Genomic DNA, 14,109 nt, shown 5'->3' on the forward strand with positions numbered 1-14,109 from the left:
TGCGCATGCGCATTGGTTCCAACACGCAAGGCATTTAATGCTGCAAGTTAATGGTGCATCTAAAAATAAATCGATAGCATGAGAGCTGTCAGCTAAGCAAGCAATTCAGTGTTTTATGACATGTATTGTTTCAGAATTATATATTTTTTTTAAATTACTCAGTATTAATGTAACATTTTTTTCTGATGCCAGCAGGTGGAGCTGTGTCCTCAGGGACACACGTGGACTTAAAGTGTTTAGGCTAATATATTTATTATTAATTAGTTTATGATTTCATCCATGAGGCACCCGAAACTAGTAGGTAAAAAATTATGACAAAAACCACAAAACAAGGTGCAAAATTTGCCAAAAAACTTGATGACAATAAGGTGCAAAGTGCAAAATGTAAAAAAGAAAAAACAAAATCTAACAACATAAAATCTAACAAAAATAGCTTACAGTTAGGTGCAAAATGCAACAAAAATAGCTTACAGTTAGGTGCAAAATGCAGCAAAAATAGCTTACAGTTAGGTGCAAAATATAACAAAAAATAGCTAAAAGTATGGGTGCAAACAAATATATACAACACAAACAGGTTTTGGATTATAAATATAATTTCAAAATATGTTAAAAAAAACTCACAACGACCTGGAAGTTTCATTTTTGGCCTCTGAAATAGAAGTTTGTGAAAAAAAAAATCTTTAACTCAAGGAAAACTTACAGGAGTTCTTCTGGAGCTTTCAGCCATATGTCGATCGAGTTTGCTTGGTCAGTTACAGATGCCTTGCAGGAGAAGAAATACATTAATAAACACTTGAAAATGTCAGTAACATGCTTTCAACTACATCATGGTGTATAATAGTGCACACTAAACCACTGATTAATTCTTAAAACATACACTTATGACTGCTAAATCAGCGTTTAAAACATTGTCAGAAATATCGAATTGATTTTTTTTAAGATAAAACATTAATTAGTACGATATAAAACCCTGTGTGTCATTAAAAAAAAACATTTAATGTGATCAAAACACAAGTCTCAAGTACTTTCCATTTGCATGCTTTCACAGACGAGGAAAGCACTGATATTTTCAAGTAAATATGCAAAATTGACTTTTATGAACTTGTGTCTGCTCCTCTGACCTCTGTGGCATTTACTGTATTGCCCTACAAGGCAAATTCCAGCCATCTGCTACTCCAGGCAAGTTCAAGCAAATGTTAAGATGCACTGTATTTGCAACTATTATCTGCCCCCTGCGCTACTGCAATATATAATTTTACCCCATTTCTAGGACGTGATTACAAAAAAGGAGCTTCATACTTCACGTCTGATGCCCAAAGTGCTTTTGAATGAGATTTTTGCTATTTGAAAGACAGAAAGACAGACAAATAGCATCTCCATTAGAACATCACACATATCATCATACACTACAGCGGTGGCAGATGTGTAGTTGCATAATTATACAAAGAAATTGCAGTTATTTATGTTTCAAAGGCACTAGTTCAAACAGTCCTCATCCCCCACAACCTCCTGCTGTTATTGCTGCTGCTGTTGTTGCTCCTGCTGTTTGTGTTGCTGCTGCTGCTGCTGCTCCATTCGCCGTCGCTGTTGGTTTTCACTCTCAGCTTGCTCCTACACCTTTGCATCCTTCGTTTGCGACGGATTTCACAACCAGCTGTTAATTTACAGATCAGGAGAACATGAACTGAATCGAAAAAAATGACCTCATCTCTTGGGGAGGGGTCATTTTTTTCTCTTATTTTGAGGCTAGTGAAGGTGTTGATGAGCCATGAAACAACCTAAGAGCATGCTGGTGATCTACAAAAGTCCACAAAATAAATGTATTTACATTTTAAGAAATACTACAGCTCAGTTTCCAATGTAAAAAGAAAGCACCTTGAAGATCCCATCTAATTGCTGATGCATTACTGGCCTCTAGTGGTGACCAGTAATATGAGGGTAATAAATTGAGAAAACAGCAATAATGCCAAAATAGAGGCTCTCAGGCAACATAGTGCTGTGCACTGTAAGTAAATTATATGACCCTTGACAGGGCCAGTGTTGATAAAGCCACTTCAGTATTGACTTAACTCTTAGGACTGTTGCATCTAATGAGGGTAATCACTTCGGCAGAATTCCACTCATTTCCATCTGATAATTACACATTAGAGTCACATGAGACTGATGGAGGAGAGAAAAATCCTGTGATTGGAAATCCAGTCGAAATAATCATCAGTCTGAGACATGCCTCTCCTGCAATTTATTGCTGTGGAGTTCAAAACTGTGTAAAATGAAACCAGAACAAATATCTGGAGTCCTCAAACTGAATAATTCATATCATGTAAGATCAAATGCTTGTGTGGAAAGCTGCTGACAAAAGGCATGCATGCAAATTACACTTAATAAGAATCTTAATGCAAAACTTTTGTTTTTTGCTCCCATTTTTTACAGGTTAAAGATCTAAGATTTTTTTTCATGCCCTCAATAGATAAATTTCTGTCAAATTTCGGTTACAAATTTGTTAAAATCCATGTTAGTGAGCACTTTCCATATCAAGATGCTGATTAACCCTTTGAAACCTGAGCAAACTGACTTGATTTCTTTCAAAAATATGGGAAAAGCAACTAAACAAATATGGCCCACACACAAGAAAGCAACAAATTAGCAAAAAGCTGCAAGAAAATTACCTGAATATAAGTGACAAAAGATAGATAAGTGACAAGGAAATGACCTCAGAATTTGATCAAATATATATGTATATATATATGTATATATATATATATATATATATATATATATATATCTTATCGTCACTTTTCACTTTTTTTTGCAATTTGTGGGACATTTCTTGCCAAGTCCCTCATAATGTTTTTTTTCTGTGTTTTTGAAAGAAATCAACCTAAATTTCTTGGGTTTCAGGGGTTTAAATGCTTGTGAAAGGTGTCTGAATGCAGCACAAGAAAACTGATGTCGATCCAGGTATTAATAAAGGGTTAAAAGACAATCAGTGGTGACCACAATAGCTTTATTGACGGCATACATCAAAAGATGTGAATTTTTCCTCTTTTCCTTGTTCTGAAACACATTTGGATCTTCTCATTACTTCGACACCGGATCGTCGTCCCTCGACACTTGGAATATTTCAATTTCCTTGATGATCCGCTCAGCAATAACCCTGTTGTTTGCTGAAACCATCCTCCGAGACATCAAATCGAACTCTCCCCCTAAATTGACAAACAAAGCCTTTATTAAGAGGGTTTTAAACAGATTACAGATCCTGCTTTCCGTACTTATAACCTTCTCATTCATTTATTTTAATTTGTGAGACTCTGCATTCAGTTCAATGCTGCATAAACACTTGATGCTCTGTGAATAGATTTGAAAGCATACACACCGTCGACATCCAGTAGCACTCCTCCGGCTTCTTTGACAATAACTGCACCAGCAGCAATGTCCCAGCAGTGGATCCCAATCTCAAAGAAGGCCTCCACGGCCCCTGTCGCCACCAGACACATGTTGGTGGCAGCTGTCCCTGACCCGCGGAGCCTGGCAGGACACACCAGTTGGAGATGGATAAATACAAGTATACAAGAAGGCTACACTGTTCTACAAAGGCAGCAAACATTAGAGATGCTGGGAGGTGGAGAAAAAAGGGTTTAATGTTTTTAGACTGTCCGTCAAACTATGTAACACATAAAAATGTTGTAGTTTATGGGCGATACAGAAACAAAAATGCTTATACTTAGAGCTTATTTATCAAAGAAAGTGTCCGGGAGGATCCCCCACATCGCTTGACAGAGTTCTTAGTTCAGCCTCTATTGTCCTAAAATCCTAGCAATGACCTGAAGTCCTAGAAACATCATAAGATCCTAGAAATGTCCTAAAATCTGAGAAATGTCCTGAAATTCTTAAAACGTCCTGAAATCCTCCAAATTTCCTAAGATCCTAAATCCTAAAATCCTTGAACTATCCTAAAATCCTAGAAAAACCCTAAAATCCTAGAAACATACTAAGGCCCAAGGAATGTCCTACAATCTTAGATGCCTCCTAAAATTCTAGGAATGTCTTAAAATCTGAGAAATTTTTCCTAAATCCTAAACAACCGAGGAGCTGTGGCAGCTGGCCCCTGGCCTCCTTTGATTTTGCAAAAGTGGCCCCCAAACATAACCAGATGAATATCCCTGTTGTAGAGGCAACAGATTATTAATCCAAAGTACGATTACTTTGGTGTGGCTTGGTTTTTATCTCCCTTTTGTAGTCACTTCAAATTTTACACGCTGTATTCCTGAAATTTCAGATTTGCAAGACATTTTCAAAATAGTAAAACAAATGCCAAAAAAATCAGACTCCAGTCCATTCTTCATTTTAACAACAACAACATCAACAAAGGTCACTCCGTTTGGCTTCGTAAGGTAGCACACAACATAATAATGAGTCGGTGTATGCATGTCAAAACCACTCACCCATGCACTGGGATGCACAGAATCTTCTGCATGGTGTTGAAGATCTTGGTCACCTTGTCTTTGCTTCTGTCAGTTCCGTGCTCAGAGATGATAATGGACTTGGTGATATCTGCAATGACAGCATGACAAAAGGGTTATTGCAATGTTTGATTACATGTTTGACAGTGACTTTAAAGGTGCACACACACATGCTCAGATATACAGTATCAGTCAAGCGTCCTTCAGATTAAATGTATGTAACATTTTAAACTTAGAGGATTCTGCTTGAACGTTTTTTAAATTTTTCATAAGAAAAACGGGGTCCGTGATGTGAAAGTGATGACTGTATGGATACATTTCCAGATATTCAATTTCAGTTTCAAAATGCAGTCAATGCTGAGCTCAGTGTTGACTGTTATGTCCTACTTTCTTTCATTTCAAATGTGCAAAACACTGTGTCCAAACGTTTTCAAAGAAATATGACCACATTACCTTTTACATCCGACACCTCAATTGCCACATCATCACAGAAAGCTCCCATCCCCTTCCTTGCTCTATACATCTTGTCTTCCAAGCAGCTGTAGATCACGCCAAACTCCAGCTAAACACAGACATCATTATTTCAGCTTTCACCTACTGTGCAAAGGGTGGATAAATTAATTAATAATAGTATATATAAAATCCTCTCTTGTTTAATTAGACATACCTTCTTATCGACAGCAAAGGCAATAGAGACTGCCACAAAAGGGAATCTGTAAATACAGTCATTGTACATGAGATCAGTATTATTACATAGCCAGGAAAAAGCACTATTTTCTTTTGTAACTTTTAATATATATTTAATAAGAAGTACTTTATAAATGATGGTTCTGAAGTTCGGAAACTAATCTGCTCATTCTCATGTCTGTGCCTTAAAAATGAATGAATATGTTAGCTGAGCAAGCTAGCCTTCAAATTCAGATTCTATGATTATAGAGAGCCCAAGAATGAGTCGTAAAACCCACAAATAAGTTAGCACTGCAGCACTCCTGGTTCCCTTGTCTCTAAATCAAAGGGTTTTTGAATGGGTTATTGGTTCGATTTGGTTAGACTTTCATGTTTTGTCCTATGACATAAAATATGTCAGTATATGCCCCACTCATGAACTTTGAAGCTTTCATCTATCTTTAAAAAGGCAGTTGCTAACAAGTGTGTTAATAACACTGCAGAGTGTCAACACGCCGAAAACAGGTTTACAGCCTCGTAATGGTGGCAATGTTAAATCATGAAACCCTAGTGTAGTTTGTAGCCTTAAATTTGCTTTTTAAAAAATTTTTTGGGGGCATTTTTGCTTTTAATTGATAGGGCAGCACAAGTGTGAAAGGGGAAGAGAGAGAGAGGGTGAATTGCAGCAGAAGGTCAAGGCCAGAACCAAACCCACGACTGCTGCGGCGAGGACACAGCCTCCATACATGGGGTGCCTGCTCTATCCACTACTAGTTGCCATGCAAAAAAAACTCACACTATGTAAAGGTCTAGTGTGTAGGATTTAGTGGCATCTAGTGTTGAGGTTGCAGATTGCAACCAACTGAAACTTTTGCCATATGCCAAGCCTGCAGAGGAGAAAATTACAGTGGCACGAAAAAATGCAAAACCACTAAAGGCCTTGTCTAGAGCAAGTGTTTGATTTGTCCAGTTTGGACTACTGTAAAACAACATGGCAGACTTCATAGAAGAGGACTCACTTGCAAACTGGCGTTTCCTAGGATGGCGAAGACTGCCTTGTTCTGCCTTACGCTGCCTCTGATTGGCTAACCCTGACATTATTATCCTAACCCTAATCAGTCTCACTCGTCTTGTTGTTAAAGAATCCATTAACACTACTAAATGTCCTTTAGCAGCACTGACATCTTACCCATGCACAAAGTTTGTGGTGCCGTCCACAGGGTCTATAATCCATGTAGGTTTATCAGTTAAAACACATGGTTTCCCCTCTGCTACTGACTCCTCTCCAATGTAACTGCAGCACAGAAGAATGAAACAATGACAAATATCAAGTTATAATACAAACAGTACGAAGATTCGTGAACAGCTCTGTGTGTGCGTGGAGATATGTCTCACCAGTGTTTTTCTCCAAATTCTGCTTTGAGAGACCCGATGATGATCTTCTCCACCCTCTCATCAGTCTTAGTGACAAGGTCTACGGTGGTGCTCTTTGTCGATACCTTTATTTCATCTTCTGTGGCTTTCCTAATTACCTAAACAAATGGAATACCATTGGCACATGCAGAGATCACACGGATAAAACAGGGCATAATGCATATTTTCATCATCAAAATATCTTCCACATTATTCAAGGGAATGTTGCAAACATTAAAAAAAGAAATATATTCAGAGATGGCTCTTGTACATACCGCTCCAGCCGCTCTTGCTACTTGAACAGCAAATTCGTATGCAACCTGCCATGGGTCTGCCATTTTGTTTGTACTGAGGGTTTATTGAAGAGACTGTAGAATAAAGCAAGCTTGAAAAAGTGCAGCAATGACTCATACATACATAAAAGTGTCACTCATAAGAGATGCAGTAAATAAATACAGAGCAATCAGAGGCTTTTTGGAAAAGTTATGTCTGGCGTAAAGGGAGTGAACAGTGACGCCCCGTCTTGGAGAAACCATGAAACAATACTTCTTTAATCCTGCATGCTTAGCACACTCCTCCTCCGACAACAGAGTGAGTTACGCAACACTTCCTCAGCTGGCATCTGCCTGTCTTGAATTTTATTTAATCACCACCAGATGCTACAGGTTTTAAACTGAGATACAACTGCAGTTAAGAAACACAAGGGGAAGAAGTACTCACATGTTTCACTTAAGTAAAAGTGGCAATACTAACTATCACAAGTACTACATATAACAATACTATGTAATACTATAATAAGTACTGCACACAAAATCTCACTGAATTAAAGGTATAACAATCAAATACTTAAAGTAAAAAAAGCAAAAGTACTCAGTATGTGGAATAGCCCATCTGAGTGTATTACATTCCTGGATTGTGAGTGATGCATTATATTCATCACTTTAATGTTGCAGCTGGATTACGTGGAGCTAATTTTGAGTACTTTTTATACCCGTAGGTAGTTTATACTATAGTAACATATCAATTTATTTGCTGACTCTATATTTGTATTAATAGATCTGCAAAGTATTTAATGTAATCAAATAAATGTAGTGGAGTAAAACAATATTTGCATCTGAAATGTAGTGAAGGTAAAAAGTTGCATAAAATGGAAATACATAAAATGGAAGTACTCAAGTACAAGTACCTAAAAAATGTATTTAACACAATATTTAATATAGTAAATATACTCAGTAACTTTCCGCCACTGAGAAACAGTGGTGCTGAGAAGGGTGTGGTTGCAGTTTCAGAAAGGGCATAGAGAACAAAAAAGTCAGAGATTTTCTAATAAAAAAGTAGACTTTGTTAAAATCACATTTAGTGTTTGATGTGTATCATTTTGTTGTTTTAGAACATACTGTGCATACTACACATGTTGCATTAATGTATGCATTATCTCTGCTACTGCGAATTATGTGTTTGAGCAGTGGCTGCTTTATGACAAATTAACCCTCATAAGGAATTTTTGGTGATGAATTACAAAAGCAAAGTTAGTTATTTCAAAATGATCTACCAACAGTGATGATGATCACTAATACACCTTTTATGCACATGTGTATCACCTGTACACAGCCATAAAATTAAAGAAAACTTACCTTGTGAAGTCAGGCAGGCAGACTGTGAAAGGTGGGTCCTAAGTACCAGTGTACGTTCTGTTACAAAACTTTAAGCTTTAAGTTCCCTCATTGGAGAGATGAAGCAACTACTGAAGCTGGCATGACAGAGAGGGAAAAGTACTAGCACCGCCCTCATGTGTTTCCTCATAGCAACCAGATGAAAAAACACTTGATGGACATGCAAGGACATGATATAGTATATACTGTACAGTGAGTACATCGAGGGCATCAGGGAAAGAGCATTTGTCTTTGTAACGCAGGAGCACATGCCCTGCTGTGTACAATTATGTGTCACATATGTGAAACAGTTGACATGACTAATAATTAAATGCTCAACAGTGCAGCAGGAACTCCCATAAATGAGATCTGCAGAGCATTTTTCTTTCTTTTTTTAAAGAAATAAGTGTACATACAGCTCTTGACTTAGTTTTAACATGGGATTTGGCATGACAAACAAAAACTCCTGTCAGTGTTATATTTCCTGACAGTTTCACAGCTATTCAGCTCTCTCTTTATGTCCTTTTATTGTACTCCACTAGTGGAAAATACTTTGAACGGTCCCCTGGTGAGACAGTCTAGATAATGTGTTCATGCAAGCCTGTTCCTCACTATGCAAGTCTTGACAATATCCCGATGAACTAAATTGAAGTATATACTGCAGATAACAAGATCTTTGTTTTTATGTCAAAATGTTGATCATACCTGTTCACACATAAAAGCATGCTGTTATCACATCTCACTGTAAGGTGAGGTAACTTAAATTCTAATTAATTCTCCTCTGTAAGATAACTAGGAGCTACTACAGGGTGTAAATATCAGATGACAATGTTATGATAACGATAAAAGGTAGACATTTTCACAGCACAAAAAAGTTTAATTACGTCTAGGATCCCAGTATCAGAGATGCAATATATATGCAGTGTTATTGCCCAAAAGTGACACACTTTTAGCTCTTTCTTTCATTCAAATGCAAGCTGCAGTTAAGTCCTGAGGGACACCATTCTCTAAAATCTTAAAACTACTTCTCTTAAAACCCCAAAAGTTGCAGAAAGTCATACCGTGCTGCAAGACTGATTGTTCAATTAGCGGTGAACACTCTGTCTCAAGAAAATTACATGATGCCTATTTACTTGCTTACAACATGAAATGTTACGATAATGGTGATATGTGACTCATTTCAGTGTTTGAACTATGAGTGACTCTGATGCTACAGATAAGATTTTAAAATACTGAATTACAGACACAGCAAAATATGCATTTGGCTTCAACATTGTCTGATACTTGTCTGCGTTGGTTAAAAAGCAGAAAAAGTTTGAGGTTTTTTTCCAGGGGCTCGTTCAGACAAGAATTTCACCATCGCCACACCTTACATAATTTAACTTTATGTGTGTTGAAATACTACAAACCTGTCTTGTCCCCTAGCAAAGACATAATGAGGACCAGATAAGATAAAATTATTTAGGCTGATCTCATTCACTGTTCCTACTTATACCAACAAAAAGAAATGCACAATAATTAGTGTATAACGCACATAATCGTGTGCCGAGAAGCTGCGATCACATGACCTAGGAGGATGCCAAGTGATGAAGTTTAAAGAGCAAGCCCCAAAGAAAAGTGCTGGACTTTGAAGCCAATTTGACATATTGGCCAAACTATGCGACTACAACTTCACATGATGCCACTGAGCCCAAAAAAGGCATTTTCCTATAAACTTCTACGGCAAACGAGATTTGACTGGTCTCACTCCAAATTCGTCAAATATCAGCGCTTCGGTCTGCTGACCGTCAAGACACAGATGCACAGAGACACCCTTTTGCTGTAGTACGGGATGAGGTGGGTGGTGGTTTTTCTTGACACTCCAGGTAACTAACATAGTATAAAGAAAAAGAAAATCCGCAAATGGCAGGGGCGGGGGGTAAATTGTCAAACAAACTCAGGACTTTTACCCGGGAGCCTGCTGTTCGTGTCGCATGTAAAACCTGAAGTCAACAGAGGTATTTTAATAACAGCAAGTTAGTAACCACAGTACTTATTTTAAGCCAAACCATGATTTGTTTATAAACTTAACCACTTTCTTTTGTTGCCTAAACCCAAGGTAGCAAACCTGAAAGCTAAGTTTTTTTTAAAATTACATTCTAAGTTTGCTTTGAATAAGATTGTATGCATTTATCGAATAGAAACCCTGTATTGCCTGTAAAATATGTATTTTTATTTTGAAAAAAGACATAGAATACAAAGACAAAGTGTGAATTGACACATCGTTTCCGAACATCCAAAGCTAACAGTGGAGGGGTGCCTAGATCATCATATTTTGACATGACGGGCCACTAACCAAGCATCAGTATTTGACTAGATGGGAGTGAGAATGTGTTGCTTTTCACTTTTGGGATTTGATCTGTTTAGTGCCATAACATTTCAAAAGTCTAGAAGAGCTGCACAATTGAACCATTTTATCCCCATTCAAGTAAGAGGGGTAAACTGGAGGGTAGCAACTCAGCCAGTAAAAGTCTCTAATGCACTTGTTACATGGGGCCAATGATGCAGCAGAGGCCCAACGATGTGGTTACTTTTACAACCGGGAAGTCAAACATTTTTGGCTTCATTCATCAGAGAACAACTTTCATAGGAATGAACAAGGCATCCAGTTCTCTATATACATCCATGATATAAACGCGTGAGAGTCCCTTTAGGGTGGTGGATCAAACACAGGACTTTGACCCAGGAGATCAGAACATGTGAAAAACCAAAGTCACTGTTAAGTTATTATAAGTTATATATGCCATGTTACGCCGTAACATCAGGTAGTAACATCACGCTGTAACATCATGTCCTAACGTCACATCCTAAAGTCACATCCTAACGTCAAATTGTCACATCGTCACGTCACATTGCGACGCCTAGCCATGATTATTTTTCTAAACCTAAAGTTGCTGGATTCACAATCCATGCAGTTAAAAAAAAGGACCTCTGTTGAACTTAACAGATCAGTATGTGGTATCATGAAGAGAGGGTTTGTTGAAAGCTTTTGTTTGACCGGGAGCAGCAGGAGAGCAGTTGTCATCCTCGTGTCCCTGTTGTGCACTAAATATAAGGCGCTCTATAAAATGTTGGGAGACAGGCAGAGGGAAGTGATAGGACAAGCAAAACAAATACATCAGTCCTGCTGTCTCCCTGGCAGGTCCGTTATGAATAATTTATCCAGGATGACGGATGTTTTGGATGTTTGGTTCCCTGAAATCACAGCTGTAACTGAGGCCTGCCATGATGCTGGAGTTACTGAAGGTCAATGGTGCACCCTGAAAGATGATCAGAGAGCTTCCAACATGTTGTTTCCTGTCTAGAGTTCGTTATAAGTCTTATAGAGTCATTTATAAGACACACTGGTGCTTTGAGCTCACTGCTAATGCCAGCATGCTAATTCTAACATGGAAATATCATTAACTTTGCAAGCATTCGGTCATAAAGGATTAAACGAAGTGAAACTTGACATGATGATGGAGCTAGATGAAAGGTAAGGAAATAAAGTTATTCAAATTCATCAGCAGGAGAACATGAATGTCTGAACCAAATGTAACATGAATCTATTTAACTGTTGTTGAGGGAATTCAATAAAAAAAGCAGACGTATTAACCTGCTGGTGGCACAAGAGGATCACCAAAGTGTATCCTCTGGAGACCATGAACAGGGGCCCATGGATGTCTCAACCATTTTTTTGTGAATCTATCCAATGGTTGCTGAGAAAATTCACTAAAAAGCAAAAATGTCAACCTGCTGTTGATGGTTGAGGATAGTTCATGGGATAACTATTGTCTGTAAATTTACCGGTAATCTATCCTATAGCTTTTGAGAGATTTCCCTAAAAAAATTGTAGGCGTCATCCTGTGGGGACCATGAATGTCTATACCAAAATCTATGGCAATCAATTCAATAGTAGTTAAGGCAAAACCATGAAAAGTCAGAGGATCACAAAACATGCAATAGTTGTTGGTCAACAGCAGTGGACTGTCCCCTCAGTCAGCACACCATGACCACACTTACGCTAGCTAGCATGGCTAAAAAATATGATGACAGATGAAGCCAAAGGCAGAGCAGAAAAAGACATATTGGGGCATAGAAGCAAAACTGAAACACAGAACAGAAAGCTAGCATTGTTCAAAAACATCTACACATCCTGATTCTCAAACCTCCGGGGGAACATTTTGGGATGTAGGAGGAAAACAGTCTTGCCAGCTATTCAGAGAACAATGGTTGGTACTTCCTGACAGCAACCCGGACATGAAAGGACTTGGTTAATAAAACTCTGTAAACAAGCAAAGAAATATTAAAAATCTAAAGACAGGGTGTCGACAACATGAGCAGGTGTTGGTGTAAAGGTGGAGTTGACAAGAGGACTTGGTTTTCAGCTGGCTGACTCTGAAAATCATTCCCTACACTGATGATCACGTCTGAACCCCCTGCTGCAGACTAACATGGACCATTGATTTCTGAGGAGGAGGCCGCAGCAGTAGAAGACCTGCGTTTGCTCAAGTAAAGTGCTTTAAAACCATTTGTTAGTCATCAGCAAACACAAACTGGAAAAAAAACAACGGTCTACAGAGAGCAAAACTCGGGGCTATTTCATACAGCACATCCGCCCGGGGGGGCAGTCCACCGCTCTGCATGTGCAGTATCTGCAGCAGTGACTGAAAGGGCAGGGGAAATGCAGCAGAGAATTTTACATGGTGTAATGGCTGTGAATGCTTTTATCTCTCTACTAAATCACAACGGTAGCAGTCAGTGTGTTTTTTTTCCTGGTGTTTTATGGAGTGTCAGAGGCCTTTTTTCTGTTTATTTGGTTTCCTGTTTGCCACAAGGGACACTTTTCTTTCTTCATATTTCATACTTTATGGATTTTATAAAGATAAAAGAGAGTTTATCATTTTTCTAGGTCAGAGCAAATAAGGACATTTATGTTGTGAACACACGGCTGATTCAGGCCACTGTCAGGATGTCAGGAAGGTGTTTGGGAGCCTTGCTGGAGATTTAATGCAGTGGGCTTTTCCATCGTCCAATGTAGTTCTAGATAATATCAGATTTTAGGAGATAGTGGCTGGTGGAGCAGCTTTTGTTTTCTCAAAGTGAAGGGAGCACAGGAGCATGCCTAAGCAGATTTTACTGAGTGTTGTTTTTTCATGTCTTTGGTGTTATGGATGGTGGAGGGAACAAGTCATGACACCAAAACTCTCATGTGCAGTCAAAGAAGCTCGGCACTTTCCTGCACAAATATTCATACTCAGGTTTTTATTTCTGTTGGCAGTGATAGTCAACAGGTGGATGCATGCAAGCACCTGTCTCTTCAGGGTTTTTATTGACATCATTTATACATCTGTTGTGTGTCAGAAAGACGCTGAACAGATGATAGTAATTAGTATTTGTATCTATTTATGGTCTTAAACGGAGTCCTTTAAAAACAAGCAAAACATGCTTAACATGTTTTCAAGGACGCCATCAGTGCATTTTGTCTGGACTTGATAAAGCTGCAGTTATACAGTACAGTAGTTTTTCGTACACAATGTATGGTGTACAGATTTTTTGCATTTAAGAGGACCTATTATGCCCATTTTCTACTTAATACATGCATTTTGGTTTGTACTAGAACATGACTAGATGTTTCCCTGACATTAGCATGTAGCTACATGTTGCAATCGGGAATGTCTGTGCGTAGCAGCCACAGACTCTAAATAAAAATGGACAAGATAACAGTTCCCCAGAAGTAAAGCCTGAACATCTCAAACACGCCCTGGTGGCTGGCTGCAGTTTAGATCATAAACCCCGCCCACTTAACGTTAGCAGTTGGGACCTAAATGGGCCAAGCTAAAAACAAGTACATGTCAAATACCTTTTTCCCAAAGATGGACTCTGTCATTATAGGCAGT

The 14,109-nt window shown here is 38.4% G+C and overlaps 1 protein-coding gene across 1 annotated transcript; it reads right to left on the reverse strand.

The window, feature by feature from the left end:
* Positions 1 to 2,987: 2,987 nt before the first annotated feature.
* LOC121960834 (inositol monophosphatase 1-like) lies at positions 2,988 to 8,321 on the reverse strand. The gene is made up of 9 exons (XM_042510707.2): positions 8,174 to 8,321; positions 6,815 to 6,907; positions 6,522 to 6,658; positions 6,316 to 6,420; positions 5,128 to 5,173; positions 4,914 to 5,022; positions 4,443 to 4,551; positions 3,374 to 3,525; positions 2,988 to 3,203 (listed from the first exon to the last, which is right to left on the reverse strand). The coding sequence occupies exons 2-9, from the start codon at positions 6,875 to 6,877 to the stop codon at positions 3,079 to 3,081; spliced, it is 846 nt and encodes a 281-aa protein (XP_042366641.2). The 5' UTR covers positions 6,878 to 6,907; positions 8,174 to 8,321; the 3' UTR covers positions 2,988 to 3,078.
* Between the last annotated feature and the right edge of the window lie 5,788 nt (positions 8,322 to 14,109).

Source organism: Plectropomus leopardus, chromosome 21, assembly GCF_026936395.1.
Source record: "Plectropomus leopardus strain MGB_pleo_1.0 chromosome 21, ASM2693639v1, whole genome shotgun sequence".
NCBI classification, from domain to species: domain Eukaryota; kingdom Metazoa; phylum Chordata; class Actinopteri; order Perciformes; family Serranidae; genus Plectropomus; species Plectropomus leopardus.